This window comes from Onychomys torridus, chromosome 22 (genome assembly GCF_903995425.1).
Source record: "Onychomys torridus chromosome 22, mOncTor1.1, whole genome shotgun sequence".
NCBI lineage: Eukaryota > Metazoa > Chordata > Mammalia > Rodentia > Cricetidae > Onychomys > Onychomys torridus.
Window position 1 is genome coordinate 5,334,975 of NC_050464.1, and position 16,642 is coordinate 5,351,616.

Here is a 16,642-nt window from a genome sequence, read left to right on the forward strand (position 1 = left end):
GTGGTCATGGAGTAGTCTTTTTTAAGTTTTTTTTTTTTTTTTTTTTCTCGCCTGAGTGTACGTAACCTGTATATCATGTGTGCACAGTACCCATGGAGGCCAGAAGGGGGTATCTGGGGCTATAGGTACAAATGGTTCTGCTCTGATATGAGTGCCAGGCACTGAACCCGGGTCCAGTGCTCTGAACTGCTTCTTCATCTCTTCAGGCCCACAGAATGGTCTTCTTAACACATTTTTGACTGATGTCTCAGAACTAGGGGAGTTTGCTGAAAAGGAGCCACATTTCCAATCTATCCAAGTCCTACTGAATCGATCTCTGGAACTAGACCCCCAAGGGGAGGAACAGATGGCCCTCATATCCACTTAGCAAAGGAGAGAGAGACACTAGAGGACCAAGTAGAAGGGACCTAAGAGACATGGTGAGAAGTCAGGGTGACAGAACCACACCAGAGCCACAGGAGGCTTCAATTCCATGTGCACTCCCGCACGGCACAGCAGTGTGTGTGTGTGTGTGTGTGTGTGTGTGTGTGTGTGTGTGTGTGTGTTAGGAGGGGAGCTAAGTGATCCAAGGCATGCAGTGTAGGTGTGAACTGGAATGAGAAAACTCAAAATGCCACTCCCGAAAACTACCCTTACTGTTATGGCCAGGCCTATCAGTGGAGTGACTCCTCAGTCCCTGAAAGGGTCTAGAATGTTTGCACAGGAATGGGCTCAGACTGGAACACAGGGAGTGGAACAGGGTCTCCCTGCATCACAGGCCTCAGCAGCCACCCAGAGTCCACACCTCTGCCTAAGCGATCTTCCACAGCACAATTAGAACACAGACATCACCAACAGATGACAGGGAAGAGCTATGCAGAGGCACATTTTAAGACAACAACAAAAGGCCTTCTGTTGTAATTTTGCCCTTTATGAGTGCAAAAAAATATAGCTGACTCCATACATTGATTTATGAAAAATAAATTTATTACATAACACCTTGTTTTTAACAATGTTCAATTTTTTTATTCAGAATACTTGTGTCATCCATGTAAAATAGTTTGATACAGTACGTTGTATAGCTTTTTATTTTCCCCTCAAAAATTCTAAGGCTCTCCTACTCCTTCTCCTTTGCTGAAGGGCACCCTAAAAAATGTGCGAACAACTTTTTAAAAAGAAAGTCAACTGAACAAAATTTAATAGCACTACACTAACCAGCTTTAAAATCAGGACGAAAGAATGTGAACTGGATGCCGTGCCTTTTAAGGAGGTTAGCACTCATGCTTTTTTCATCTGAAAGCATGCTCACAAATCAGCAACACCAACGAGAAAAATAAAACACTGTCTGTGACAATCATTTTAGTTTGTTTGCTGAACCAAACAGGTTTATATCAATGACAACATATTTAATTACTATCAAATAGCAGCTTTAAGACCAGTCAAGTCATAGATTGAAAACAAAAACAAACCTCTAAGTTGGAAATGAATCTTTGGGAGTTCTGGAACCTGTCAGTAGGAACTATGTGGTTCTTCTGTACTTTCTAAACAACCCAAGCAATAATATTCTTGGTCGTAAAACACTGATTTCTGTAGAGGATGAATCAACCCACTGATAAGACACTAAAAAGAAAGGTGTACCAAAATAATCTTTTAAGTCTCAGTTATTTTGTTAACATAATCTGTGTTTCAAGTACCAGTTAAACCTTGCGTCTGTGTGTACTATTGGTCAGACAACGCTGTTACACGGAGAGTCACCACACACGAGACAAATGCTTGCCCTAGCACATTCACAGCTTCAACTGCTACAGACTGTCACTGAAAACTATGCTTGGTCAGTCTGAACCCTGTCAAGTAAACTATGGAAGTAGCAAACCCACGACACAACTGTGCTAGCACTTTCTTTTCAAGTCTAACTCCAAACTTAGGGACAACCTGGACGCTACCACCCCAATCTGTGACAACTGGTGGGACTCGGCTCCTAGACATGTGAAGATGTGGTTGTACAGTACATTCTCACGGCCCACACCAGGTTCCCGCAGAGTGCTGCAGCCAGCCCTACAGCATGAGCAACAGTGCACTGACAGGCTTCAGCACAGCTCAGTACCGATGTGTTTGATGTGAGTACTGTGGAGGCTGCTGGGAGGTAGCTGAGTATCCCATGCTGCTCTGGGGCTGTGATGTGCTTGGTCCAGGGTTGGGGTAAGCAGCATGTGGATTGGAACGCTGGAAAGAAGACGAGGGAAAAACGTGATTCAGGAACTTCTCGAAGTAGCTTGGCCCCACGCCAGCATGGCCGACAGGGGATTGAAGTGTTGTTCCAAGGAAGCAAAGATGTAAAAGTTTCTGCAAGGTACTAGCTTTAAAATTAAAATAATAAAAACAAATAAACAACAAAAGCCTCACAACTGGCCCATACCAAACAGAACAGAACAAAAGCAAATAAAACCCCAAGTCTTCCGCCATTTGCTTCTCTTTAGGAAGGTCAAATAAAGGACATAAAAGACACCAATTTATATGCTAAGGAGATTTGATCACATCTTGTGCCATGAGTGTGAGGACCTTAGTTTGGACATCCAGAATCCACGTAAAAGCCAGTAGGCATGGTGGCTCTCTGTAATCCCAGCACTTGGGAGGCAGAGACGGGATCTCCAGGGGAAGCTGGCTAGCTAGACTGGCCCACATTTGCAAGCTCCATGTTCAGTGTGAGACCCTGCCTCAGTAACCGAAGGAAATAGAGAAATAACTCAAGGAAGACACCTGATGTCAATTTAGGGTCTCCACACATCCACATCCATGCATGTGTGTCCAAGTACACACACATACAAGCACAAAAGCCAGAACACAGTGAAGTCCTTCATGAGCTGCACCCAACCACGTAAGGGCACCTCCTGTTCTGCGAATGGCTCTGAGAGTGTTAGTGATGAGGACAACAGGATCCAACAGCCAGCACTCCCCATGCAGCGCTCCCATAGGAAGGAAGGCCAGGCCATGGTCAGCACACACAGCCATGCCCGTCTTCCCAACACGACACTCTGGTCACTCCTCCGACTCTGCAAGTTTCTACTTTACCTGCCTTCTCACACTTAAGACATGGAGAACACCCAGATCTCTTGTTCAGGGCTAACCAGAAGCCAGTGACAAGGGGCTGAGCGCCTGTGCTCTTGGCTACTATTCTATGCCACTGAGAAACAAAGCAGCCACTCACCAAGTTCAGATGACTGGCTAAATGCTAGACACATCATGTCTAAGAGGACTTTCCAATCTCACTTTACAGGTGAAAAACATTGAAGCCAAGTGTTTTCGATGAGTATGTGCATGTGTGTGGTGTGGTATGTGTGTGTGTTGTGTGTCTGTGTGTGATGTGTGTGTGTTTTGTGGTGTGTGTGTGTCTTGTTGTGTGTCTGTGTCTTGTTGTATGTCTGTGTGTGATGTGTGTCTGTGTGTATGTATGGGTGTGTGTGTGTGTGTGTGTGGTGTGGTGTGTGTCTGTGTGGTATGTCTCTGTGTGTATGTATGTGTGTGTGTGTGTGTATGTGTGTGTGTGTGTCTATGTGGTATGTCTGTATGTGTATGGTGTGTGTGTGTCTGTGTGTGGTATGTGTCTCTGTGTGGTGTGTGTCTGTGGTGTGTATCTGTGTGGAGTGTCTGTATGGTGTGTGTGCCTGTGGTGTGTGTGTCTGTGTGCTATGTCTGTGTGTATGTGTATGTGGTATGTCTGTGTGTGTGTGTGTGTGTGTGTGTGTGTGTGTGTGTGTGTGTTATGTCTGTGTGTGTGTGTGTGACTCTGTGTGTGTGTGTGGTATGTCTGTGTGTGTGTGTGTGTGTGTGTATGTGTGTGACTGTGTGTGTAGGCCAGAGGTTGATGCTGATTACTTTGGACTTTATACCCAGAGTTTCCTGACTGACTAGACTCCTGTCTCTGAGGCCTTTGCAATGATGGGAACAATGGGCAGAGATGGGCCGCCAGCCCCCAGCATGGCATGGTGGGGTCTGAATGCTCACGTGCAGTGCTTTACTTGCTGTACTGTCTGCAGCTGCAGAGGTCTCAAGTCACTGGATTGCCAACCATGGACTTTCTACTCCACGTCTGACCCTGCCTACTTTCCGTGTCTGTCGCCTTCCATACTTGGGGCAGTCCATGCTGACAGAGCTTTCCAGGTACACCAAGGCCACTTTAGACCACAATGCAGCAGCCCCTTCAGAAACCCCAGAAGAGCAGGTCAGTACGAGACAGGTGGAGTACCTGATAGTCGGAGGTCATGATGAGTCCACCTGAGGTAGTGGTAGGAGGGACAACTCTCACTTTCTTCAAGGGGGGCCCCTGGGTGTGGCCGCTGTCCTGGTTCCCTGGATGGCCAGTTCCGTTAGTGTGGTTATTGCCCTGCTGCTGCTGCTGGTTCTTCTCAATTGGTTAAACAGAAGACACAGTTCAACTCAGAGGGAGAACCAAAGGTGGCCACATCCCAAAGGTCCCAGAGGCACATAAGGAAGGCACTATTGCCTATAATTTAATACTTACTTTGTCTCCTTTATCATCAGGTTCCTCTTCTGTTAAAAATTCTCGTTTAGGGTAAGGGATCTGACAACCAGCAAAAACACTATTCACAAGAGAAAAGAAAAGAGCTGTCTCATATGCTGCCTGGTATTTCCAGTGCTTGGCTTAGGTGACTCACTGTCACTTTCTAAGATGGGAGTCTGTCTCCATAGTTACAGATATAAGCATCTTTCATGCAATCTGAGGCAAAGAATCCTTGAACCAATAGTACTGCAGCAGGTGGTTGGAAGGCTCTTCAGTGTGTAAGCACAATCACCCACAGGACAGCTCTCATTAGTGCAAACAGTCTCTACTACTGCTCAGTGTTTCATCTGCCCTTCTTCAGCTCAAACAAAGATGGGAGAGAGGCCTTCCCTGAGTGCAGCCAGTCCTACACAATGCAGTGAGCAGGGGCCACAGCAGAGCAAACCCAACACTAGCAAATGGAGGACTGTGGTAAAGAATCCATTTCAGCATTGCCTCTGAACCACAGACACAAAATGACACATGAAATCAGTAAAGCTCAGTTTCTTCAGGTCCCTCAGAGGCAAGAGAAAAACTAGGGGGAAGAGCACGTACAGATGACAACATTCAGGAAGTCAGCAAATCCACCACTTACTCTGATGTGGGAAGTGGGTCTTCTAGGAAGTAGGGGTCCTGCATGGCCTGCTCTGAGGTAATTCGCTTTATTGGGTCCATAGTGAGCAACTTCTGAAGCTGAAATCACAAGTCACAGAATTATTCAGTGCGTGCTCCCACAAAAACATTAGTGTACTGTCCCTAACGTTCTATGTCAGTACCTGGGGGAGTGACATACTTCTAAAAACTGACACTATAACAGGAATGGTATTTGTTCTCCCAAATGATCAGGAACGAAACACGATTATTAATGCCTAGTGCACACAACCAGCTAAGTGACTACACTTACATGCCTGACCCTCCCCAGTGCTCTTCCTTCATTCTCCACACAATTCAGAATGACTAAACTGTCATTTCCTACTCCTTTTAAGAAAAAGTGTTGTAATATAAATAATGCACAAGCCACATGCAGTCAATAGATTTGTTTCCAAATTCAGCATAGCTACATTATAATTTAAAAATTAATTCTTGCAGCCATACCAGGTAATCAAGTGCTCAAGAGGCACATGGAGCTAGTGACTGCCCTACTCAACTGCTCAATCCAAAGCCTGACTCAGAATATATTGACTGAGGGTACCTGGCAGGTCAGTTCACTTCTTTGTAACCATATCTGTCCAGATGGAGAATAAAAATAGTACCAATTACCATGGCTTGTTTCCAGAATTCCTGGAGCCTGACAGAGCTGAGCCCTGTTCCTAGAGCCTGACAGAGCTAAGCCCTGTTCCTAGAGCCTGACAGAGCTGAGCCCTGTGCCCGGAGCCTGACAGAGAGCTGAGCCCTGTGCCCGGAGCCTGACAGAGAGCTGAGCCCTGCTCCTAGAGCCTGACAGAGAGCTGAGACCTGTTCCTAGAGCCTGACAGAGCTGAGCCCTGTTCCTAGAGCCTGACAGAGCTGAGCCCTGTGCCCGGAGCCTGACAGAGAGCTGAGCCCTGTTCCTGGAGCCTGACAGAGAGCTGAGCCCTGTTCCTAGAGCCTGACAGACAGAGCTGAGCCCTGTGCCCGGAGCCTGACAGACAAACATGAACAGGAACCCAATGACTTCCATTTCCAGCAGGTTCCCAACTGTTCCAGCTGGACTTGGGTTGAGAAATAATAAACTAATAGATACACTGAGATTTAGTGTGATAACTCATAAAGGACAAAAGGACATAAAATACCTTTAAAATACAGGGAGAGTAAGAGTCATTTAATTTACTGATTTTTAATCATGTCTGTGGAAGTATCTTAGAAAGGGAAAAAAAAACTTTTGGGTTTGTTCTTTAAGATACCAAAAACTTGGCCAGGCAGTGGTGGTGCACACCTTTAGTCCCAGCACTCAGCAGGCAGATCTCTGTGAGTTTGAGGTCAGCCTGGTCTCCACAGAAGAGTTCCAGGACAGCCAGGGTTACACAGAGAAACCCTGTCTTGAAAGACCAAACAAACAGAAAACCCAACACTTTCAGTGGGATTACATCACAGCTTCTAGATGAGACTGAGATTATTAATAATTAAGACACTTGCCCCAATAAAATCAGACAGAGCTGGGCTACAGCCTGGAAGTAAAGCACACACAGGCACACATGAGGTCTTGGGGTTATTAAAAAAATCAACACATAAACTATAAGGACAGTCTCTCAGGGTCCACCAGTCTTAGACTATAAAGAAGGCACAGGTGGGCAGTGGTGGTGCACGCCTGTAATCCCAGCACTCGGGAGATAGAGGCAGGTGGATCTCTGTGAGTTCAAGGCCAGCCTGGTCTACAAAGCGAGTTCCAGGACAGGCTCCAAAGCTACAGAGAAACCCTGTCTCGAAAAAAATCAAAAAAAAAAAAAAAAAAAAAAAAAAAGAAGAAGAAGGCGGCATGGGACTTGGGGATAGGCATGGCAGTCCCAATAATGCTTTTTCATCTGCCCATATTTTGTTAGGATCTATAAGTCTTGGGTCTTGAAGGATTTGACTTAATTTCCCAATTTGGGTCTTGTTGCAAATACATTTGAATAAATCGTCACCATACATTTTGGATGTGGTAACGTGGCAAGGTAAAGCAGTGCCTTGCAAACCCCGATCTAATAGCTAGAGGATGACAGAGAAGCAGAGACAATGGAGGAAGAAGACAGAGCATAAGCAGAGGAGGAAGAGCTGCCTGCCCAGTGGCTTAGCTGCTGTGAAGGAAAGACAAAGAATCCCCAACTAAGAGTGCACTGGAACACATTTTAAAAGAAATCTTGGGCCAAGCGACATGCATGCTTCCCGAAACCTGCCATGTTATACACTTTCCGTGGAAACACCAAACTGAACATCATGTCACAATGGACAGTTATAAAGAAAGAGAGCAACAGCGGGATCCGACCATCCTGCTGGTGCACTGGCTCTTCTAGAGTCCAGCCTGGGTCCATTTACACATCAAGCATGCCATCTCTCCAGAAAACAGAGTAGGACTGTCATCAAAGGGCTTTCAGGACTCACTTGATGAGGTAACTTAGGAGTTGAGACTTTGTAAGCCATCTTTAAGTAGCTGACAGTACAAAGCTCTAGGTGTTGTTGAAGGTGACTATCTAATGAGGACAAGGACTAGACTCCATTCCCAGCAATGCATGAGAAGAAGGACTAAAGTACAAAGCAATGAGCAGAGGGGTCTCTGGAGGGCAGGAGAGCTTTCTCTTGTAGTTTTTGTAACTTTTGGAAATCACTCTGATTTGTGCTGCTGTCTCAGGCTTACCAAGTGGAATGCTTTACTGTCAGGTTTAACTTTATGCTTTTCCATATACTTGATAAGGCTGCAGTTGGTGTACCTGAAAGAGAAACACCATGAAACATCCACATTAGATCAGAGCTGAATTTTACATCGGCTGATAGCTTCCCACACACAACTGTTTTCATCAAAACCAATATGGAACACACATCGAAGATGCTTTGAGCAGCATAAAAGAGCAGCCTTAAGCCAATTTTATGCTTCATTCAATCTCCACACTAGTCTTTGGATGTTTTTGTTTTTTAAGATAGAGTTTCATGTAGCTCAAGCTGGCCTCCAACTCTATGTAGCATGACCCTGAAGTTCTGACCTTGCTGCCTCTTCTTCAAGTGCTGAGATTATAGGTGTGTACTACCATACCCAGCTGTAATAATGACTTGATTTTTTTTCTTTCTCTTTCTCTTGAGACAGTGTGTGTCAAGTATTACAGGCTGACCTCAAACTCACTACAAAACTGAGCATGACCTTGAACATCTGGTGCTACTGTTGGGATTGCAGGCAGTGCCACCAAACCCAGTGCTGGGGATCAAACCCAGGGCTTCATGAATGCAAAGCAAGCACTCTACCAATTGAGCCACACTAGTCACTGTAAGAGTGGGAACTGATGATGGAATTCAAGACAATTTCATGAGTACATCATGGATAGTATTTTCCCCACATGAATTATTTCTTAATAATTATTTTAAATAACATTTGTGCCAGTGTAAGGCTAAAATTCATTTGTTATATGTTTAGTACTGGACTTTGCCTACCCCTAGTCTTGTAGCTAAGTAAAGTGAAACATTCACTTCCCCGTAATTAATACTTGTTTTCAATTCTATGCACTTTAAATGGGTAGGCAAGCGACCATCAGCAAGGCTTGTATATTTGTACTTTTCTTGGCTGTGGTACTTCCCACTAATGTCTGGCTTCCAGAAAGTACTAAAAATGGAAAGAAATGAGTTGATTTTCCCTCGTCTCCAAATCAGCTGCTGCTGAGAGTCACCTCTCTGTCAATTTATCTTACAAAATAAGAACTAACAACATAACATTTAGGAGTAAGTAAAATTCTTTAATAAGCTTAAGTGAGTGCTGTGGCATGCCGAACATCTCATTTTATTATGACTATTCTGGAAAAGTTAAAAATCAAAAAAGTATCCATTTTCTTTCCAACTTACGTATTTCTTCTGAAATCTTTCATTAATGTTGAATGTTCGGGCATCTTTTTTATATCTTCCCAATCTTTATCTGTGAAATACATTGATAAATATTTATGTTGCCTAGTCTCTAAGTCTCAAGAATGCTAACAAAGGTTACCTTACTCTGAGCGCTTTCTAAGAGCCTGGCTCTCACAGGAAGTGCTCAGCTGCAGCTACATCCTGAGCTGGAAGGACAAGCCTTGGCCTTTCAGCTCTACATCTACTCAACTGCCAGCCAACACCTGTTGCTCTGTTCCACTATGACCTGCCAGTAGCATTCTATCACTAAAAGGAAATGGGTCACAAATAGATATTTGCTACTAAATAGTCCTGTTTTCTATTAGTAAAGCCACTTATTTTTCCTCATTCATCAAATTTCTTGGTTCCATCAGCAAGCAGTATCTTTACATGAGAAATCTAAGATCTTTTCTCTGACTGGCTCATCACACTTTTCTAGACAACAGCCCTCCTTTCATACTCTTAAAGCTCCTCCTCACATTAAGGCAAATGGTGGCACACAGCACAGATTCTGGTACTTTAGCTACTCTTAGCATTACTGTTCAATACAGTGTGAGCCGTGGAGACAACAACGATGCTCCAGTTAGTCTGAGGCAGCAGAAGTGCTGTGAATGTATGCTAACTAAACTGCCCTTTCCGAAGCTGTCTGTGGCTGTCATCAAGGATCTGCTAGGTGCACAGATTGTACCAGGCAACTGGGAATGCTGGTTATGTATCTTCTACAGACATCACCTGGTGTAAACTAAATATATACCTGAACTTTAAAAGGGAATCTTCTCCTCAACTACTTATTTGCTCTAATTTGTCTGCTTTGCCAACTTCTCAAGCTAAAAATCTTAGGCTAACCATTTAGTTTTCTCTCAATTAAATACTTTTTAAAGAAAGTTATATATTGACCTTAATACGTCTTTACAGCTGTGGTACTGTTACATGTGGCTGATTTCCTGACCTCAGTTAGCCACTCTCACTGAAATGTTTAATGTTTCACAGCCACACTAACCTTTCTGAAGCAGAGTACAAACTTTGCCCACGATTCAAGTGTCTATTACAGATCCGAGCTCGCTGTTTGCTTTTCTGGCTTCTCGTTACCAGAGCCATCTTAACTATTAAACCCATGCCAAGCATCATCCCTGACTGTGGTCCTCGTTGCTCCCAATCAGTCCCACATCTCCTTCCCATGGGCCTCAGAAATAGTAACTAACTTGGATACAAGAAGGAAGAAGTAATTCCTCTCTAGCCACTCAAGCCATGTCTACTCTTACAAGACCCTAACAATGTAAATGCTTAAGAGGGCATTTGTCTATTGTCTGTCTGTCTGTCTAATTTGGTTTTTTTGAGACAGGGACCCTCCATTATGTTGCTCTGTTCTGAAACTTGCTATGTATATATCAGGTTGGCTTGAACTCACAGAGATTCACCTGCTGCTGCCTCTGAAGTGCTGGGATTAAAGGTGTGTGCCACCATGTCAATACATTTTACTCAAGATAGAAACTGGATCACATTAGCGTCCCAATGTGTAATGCTATGAAATTCTTATCCCAATGAGGTTTTCCCCAAACTACTGGGTGATTCTGGAGAAGGGAAGTCTGTGTACTTGTTTTGCATTTGCTGATAATTAACAATCCTACCAGGAACCATGGATGAAAGCTTCGAGCTAGCTCTATGAGTCTTAAGCTGTAGTGACCTAAAGAGCAGTCCCAAGCTCAACTAGCCAACATCATTCAGGTGCTTTTCACACATTTTTATTATTTTGGACCCTTGGGCAGTTTTTGGTGGCTGGTGAATAACTAGGATCCAGGATGTACCCAGAGATGTTAACTCCAGAGAGGGGAACACCCATACATTTTCTCTCTGCTATAAAATCCACGCCTCTTGACTTTCACTCACATCCTGGCTGTTTTATAAACCATTAAAATAATAATAATGACAGAGGGAGGGAGCAGAAGAGCTGTTGTTCCACAGGATGTGGTTCTGCACAGCACTCTCCGGAACCATAACCTTCAGCCTTTGTACTCAAGCAGCAGCTCTGAGATATGCTGCCAGAAAAAACCTTTTACTGCTTATTTTAGTTTACACTGGCATGAATAAAAGGTATCAAGTTAACCACTAACCCAGCCTTTGTAAATATCTCATCATTTCAAATACCAAACAACAAAACAAAACAGCAAACCAAAATGAAACAAACAAAAACCTTATTGAATTCAGAAAACTAAGTATTTTAATGCTAATATTTGAAATCTTTGCATTTTGCTATTTCTGTGATTCTTTGAAAAATGAAAGTTATAAAAAACCTAAGAATCATGTAATACAAGCTTTCATAAGCCAAAAACACAGCCTTTCCAGAGACACCAAACAACAGTGATTGAGAACAAACGACAAAAGCAAGCTGTACCTGCAGGGAATCCCATTACATTGAATATTCTGTCCAGCTGGTCATGGTGATAAGGGTTACTAGTTTTGATGTCCTCTTGCCGACAGTGAAATATTGGTTCTGACGTTAGTAGTTCTGCAAATATACACCCTATAGCCCAAATATCTTTAAAAGAAAAAGAAAAGAAAAACAAAAACAAAAACAGGAAAGAGAAAATAAAAAGGAAAAAGGAAAGGAAAAAAGAAAAAGGAGGAAAATAAAGTGCTTCTTTCCAAAAGAAAATGCATTTTTAATTTAATGGGGAGTGTTCTTTGTTCTCTGTTTCTTGTACATTAATAGTAATCCCTGGGCAAATATAACCACTAAATACCACAGGACCCTGTAAGTACACCCCCCACCCACCAAGCTTTCATTCCTATGATATCTTATCCGCCCAGTGACTTTGTAGAAGCCTCTGTTTATTTGCTGGATCTAGGTGAATTCTAAATGCTTCAAACATTATCATAGCTACACAGTCTGCATATGGAACATGGGGACCACAAACAAATGAAATTAAAACAAAACAAACAGAAAATCCACATGACCCTTGAAATTGCCAGAATATAGGAATATTTTTTCATGATAAAATAATTTTACCTGCTAAAGTCTATTAAATATCATCTGTGCTAACACTAACAGGAAAGACATGTATTCTATTTCACTTCTTTATGCTACAGCAGCAGCATCACCTTTGCAAAGTTAATTAGAACACAAGAAGAAAAACCACAAACCTATCTTCAAAATGTGTATGCAGGCTAAAAATTAGCAACAATTACTTACAGCAGACAATTTGCAAAGTAAATTTCTTTCATTCACAAGACATACGTTCACTTTCATCCATACCAAGTTTGTTTGTACTCAAAAGAGCTGTTAACAGAGACAAGAGCTATATGCCTTCTTAGAGCAGGAATCTGAGAGCATCCTTGGCACATAGCTCCTTTGAGGGTGCTGTCTCACTTATATTTAGTATAGTGTTGTGCACACTGCAGATGCTCAACAGGTGATTCCTGAATGACCTACACAAAACCTGGGGCAAATGTGAATAACTACAGGGACAAATTACAAAACTCATTCTTATATTGAAGCTGACAACTCAGGCACTTGAGAAACTATTACTTAAGCAGGAAATGAGGAAAAAGTATTAATTATGAGAATTTCTAAACTTCAACACTGGAACATATTTATTACAATTATGATTTTTTATATTTTCATAACAAAATTCTCATATTATATGTAAATTATCACATTTACATTTTGGAGTGACAAATTAATCTACTTGCATAAGGATTCATAATTTGACAATGACTCTTTTTTTTTTTTTTTGGTTTTTCGAGACAGGGTTTCTCTGTGTAGCTTTGTGCCTGTCCTGGAACTCACTTGGTAGCCCAGGCTGGCCTCGAACTCACAGAGATCCGCCTGTCTCTGCCTCCCGAGTGTTGGGATTACAGGCATGCGCCAGCACCGCCTGGCGACAATGATTTTTTTAACCATATAATTTTTTCATATCAGAAAACAAAGATGGTCAATACTATCACATGTAGAAAAAGTTGTATCAAGTAACAGATTGAGCTATTTTGTTTTAGTATCAGAGGGTACACAGGAAAGCTAATAATTCTATTTTTAATATATACATAGCTACCTCATATAAACCTAACCTCTGATCATCTTAACCACTTCATGGATATGTGAGCTAAAAAGGATTAAAAACATGGGAAATGAATCATTTTGCACATTTAAAATTCAAAACATACCCCAAAGACAGTAATGATTCATGGGTTAGTTACTAAGGATCTTGAAGACGATGGAGTAGTTTCTCCACAACAGGCATTCTCTTCTGAAGGAAAAGCATGGGGGCAGAACAACAGCTAACGAACCTTGATCGACTGAACCCTGGCCATTTCTACTTTACTACTTGTGTCTGTCTCTTGTCTGTACCAATTTTCTATCCTTCACTCTCACAGTGTAATCACCAACCACAAACTCTAGTCAGATGATTGGGTAGTTATTCCCTAAAACTTCCTAAGTCTTTCCAGAAGGTCTCTCTTTTCCTTACTCATATGCTTCAAAATAAGTCAAATCCACAGAAGGCTCTCTCATTCCTGTTTAACTGCCTGCCTAACGCATCCAGCAGCTGCATGTAGCTAATCAGATGCGAGATACCTGTCCTCCATACCAACGGGGGTGGAAGGAAGGGTCTGTTAAACACTTCAATCAACACCGTGACTCTGAGAGAAGGGAGATGAGTATCCCTTCTTTCCTCATTTTACCTCATGCAATGAGTGCACACTCAGCCACTGGAGGAGGAGCGCTTGGGCTCAATTCTACACTTCAGTAAAACTTTCAAGACAGTTCCGGTGACAGTCCATTGGGGACTGAGCATACCTCTCCTTCAGTTTTCTCCCTAACACAGAACAAACAAAACTAAAATCCCAAACACTCAAGTCTTTGTCTCCTAGATAGCATGCTCACTAGCCCATTCCTTTCTCTCTGGTTTAATGATTCAGCTTCCAGTGCTGTCCAAATGGATAAATGTGCACAGCACTGAAATCTGTTTGTAGTGGAGTTTGGGAATTCGGCAGTTTACCATCATCAAGCAGATATTTCTTTTGCACACTCTCCTCTTCGGGTTAACATCATCTGCCAAATCCCAGCACGGACCCCCCTTCTGAATGACACTATGAAGATGGACAGAGGAGCACACGCTCTAAGTGTTGTGAGTTCAACTCCAAGGGCACTGCAGCTGCTTACTCTTTAGCTACCAGACAGCAAAGTCCAAATGCTAGATAGCATTCCCCGCAGGAATTTTTCAATGGTGTGGAGTACTTCACTGAACAAGCCTTACGTTACCAATGGAGGTGAGGGTAGGAATGAAACCGTGACGCAGAAACTAGAACTCCAAGTTCCCTCTTAATACTACCTTACTCTTATTTAAAAATACTGAAGATGGCAAGTATATGATCTCTCAGATACAAACAACAGCTAAGAAAGACACCTGTGTTATAGCTCGTTGAGGTAATGTGTTTATAAAAATGAAGTGCTCTCCAAAAGGCACTGTGGCTAAATCAGGTATGCACAGCCAGGGATCACCACTGCTGAAGAAATAGCATTGGCCTTGATTCTGGTCATCTGTAACCATGTCAGTTCCCTATGTGACTCTTACTGCAGATGGCAAACATTTCTATATAAAGCCATACAACTCTGAGAGCTAATGGTGATGTCAGCATTGGACTCCAGCATGTCGTAGGCACCGAAGGACTACATGGCGCGTCTGGCTGAGCATGCTCTACAGGTGTCAGCAGTGAAACCCTCATTCCTATGGGGAGCCACCTGCCACAAAACTGACAAAATCCCTCTGTGTACATGCTCCACTTTCCTCTCACGGAGGCTGAAAACTCTTAGGGACAAGGTCCAGAACTTGCATTCATATTCAAGTTTATACACTAGCTCCCTATTTTTGTGTAGAGGAGGAGGGAGAAGAGAGAGATAAATACAATTAAAGCTGTACTCTCCCAAGCTGGATAGGCAATTAAAACTTCTGGACTATAGACTGGGAGAAACAGATGGAGTCTCAGGTGCTCAGTACACTGGGGGCTAAACTTTGGTAATCACACCACTATGTGTACAATCTAAGATCCTACCAAAAGCAACAATGCTTTGAAATATTCAATTCTTTGGTAAGGAAAAAATAACTATCATATTAACTGAGAAAGCCATCTTCAATGTGTTTTAAGAGTATTTTCACAAGATTCTAATGTGTTTGGACAATAGCACATATTCAAAAACAGTTAATAGTTTAAATATTTTTCCCCTGGTTTTTAAAAAGTAAGTATTTTAGAATAATTTTAGATTTATACAAAGCTGCAGGTAGGGAGATTTTTCACATCTGACTTATCTTTATAATTGTTTTTCTATAAAATAAAATATGACCTCAAAGAAGCTAAGAACATTAGTGAACATAAGCTAGCCATGATGGATTCAAGATTAACTCTGAGGATGATGGCAACATCCCTCCCATTTCCATCTGGACACTACACAGAAATATGAGCAAAATCTTAACAAATATAAATCCATAGTTTTAGACAAGATAGGTTCACCTGTCAACAGAGACGAGGCGCTAGCAGGCTGTGGCAGACAACAGTAAGGTGATGTCTGTTTGGTGGATTCTAGATACTGTTTGGAGCAATGCTGACAAGAAGGTGAGATTGTGGCCAGATGGTGGTGGTGCACGCCTTTAATCCCAGCACTCAGAAGGCAGAGGCAGATGAATCTCTGTGAGTTCGAGGTCAGCCTGGTCTACAGAGTGAGTTCCAGGACAACCAGAGCTGAAAAGGGTAACTCTATTTTGAAAAACAAAACAAAAAAAGAAACAACAACAAAACAAGCAAACAAAAAAGTTGAGAATGTGATGAGGGTGAGGGAACAAGGTTATCTCAGATGACATGATCCAGGAAGCTCTCTCTGAGAAGACAGTATTTTGACTGAATGTACACAGATGCAGCAGATGTTTCTGGACCATAGAAGGCAGATGAAAGAGCTCGAAAAAGATCTGGGTCTACAGCATGGTGCCTGAGCAGCACACTGTCCTACAAAACTCTACGGACATGTCAAACTGGGAAGGACTATTGTTTCAATACCTAGCTGCCCCTTCTCGCCACTGTCTACCAATGCCCTCAGCTGTTGGATATACAGCAATTGGGCCAAAAGCCAGGAGATTCTTAAATCTGACTGGCCTCAGAAGACTCTCCCATTCTGGCATCAACCGGCAAAGCATAATCACAACCTATGTACCCCATGATCTAACAGAGTACCCAGGGGTTACCTAAGTAATCAAGGGACACTTACAACAGAAAAGAAATGAAATGCAAATGGAGAACAGAGCCCGGGAAGAAAACACAGGCTCTCTACTCAGGTTGCCGGGGAGAACGCCGACATTCAGACTGAGCGTGTTTACTAACAGCAGCCCACAGACTGTCAAAGCAAGAAGAGGGGCCTGCGGGAAGAAACTGGCAAGAAACAACTTCCTCACTACTATAAGAACATGGGTCTAGGCTTCAAAACACCCAAAGAAACACAGAGGGCATCTACAGACAAAAAATGTCCTTCACTGGTGTGGTGACCAAGATGAAGATGCAGAGGCCTGGACTTCCTGCTAC

General features: G+C 42.7%; 1 protein-coding gene across 4 annotated transcripts in view; it reads right to left on the reverse strand.

Annotated features, from left to right (window-relative positions):
• Nucleotides 1-944: 944 nt before the first annotated feature.
• Cdk8 (cyclin dependent kinase 8) overlaps nucleotides 945-16,642 on the reverse strand; it is a 68,887-nt gene continuing 53,189 nt past the window's right edge. The window contains exons 7-13 of one of the 4 annotated variants that reach the window (XM_036171863.1): nucleotides 11,472-11,615; nucleotides 9,041-9,110; nucleotides 7,851-7,923; nucleotides 5,133-5,230; nucleotides 4,499-4,577; nucleotides 4,223-4,378; nucleotides 945-2,202 (exon numbers count right to left, since the gene is read on the reverse strand). In XM_036171863.1, coding sequence (XP_036027756.1) covers nucleotides 2,077-2,202; nucleotides 4,223-4,378; nucleotides 4,499-4,577; nucleotides 5,133-5,230; nucleotides 7,851-7,923; nucleotides 9,041-9,110; nucleotides 11,472-11,615 — 746 coding nt within the window. In that variant the 3' untranslated portion in view covers nucleotides 945-2,076. The other 3 variants (XM_036171862.1, XM_036171864.1, XM_036171865.1) reach the window with 3 other exon arrangements.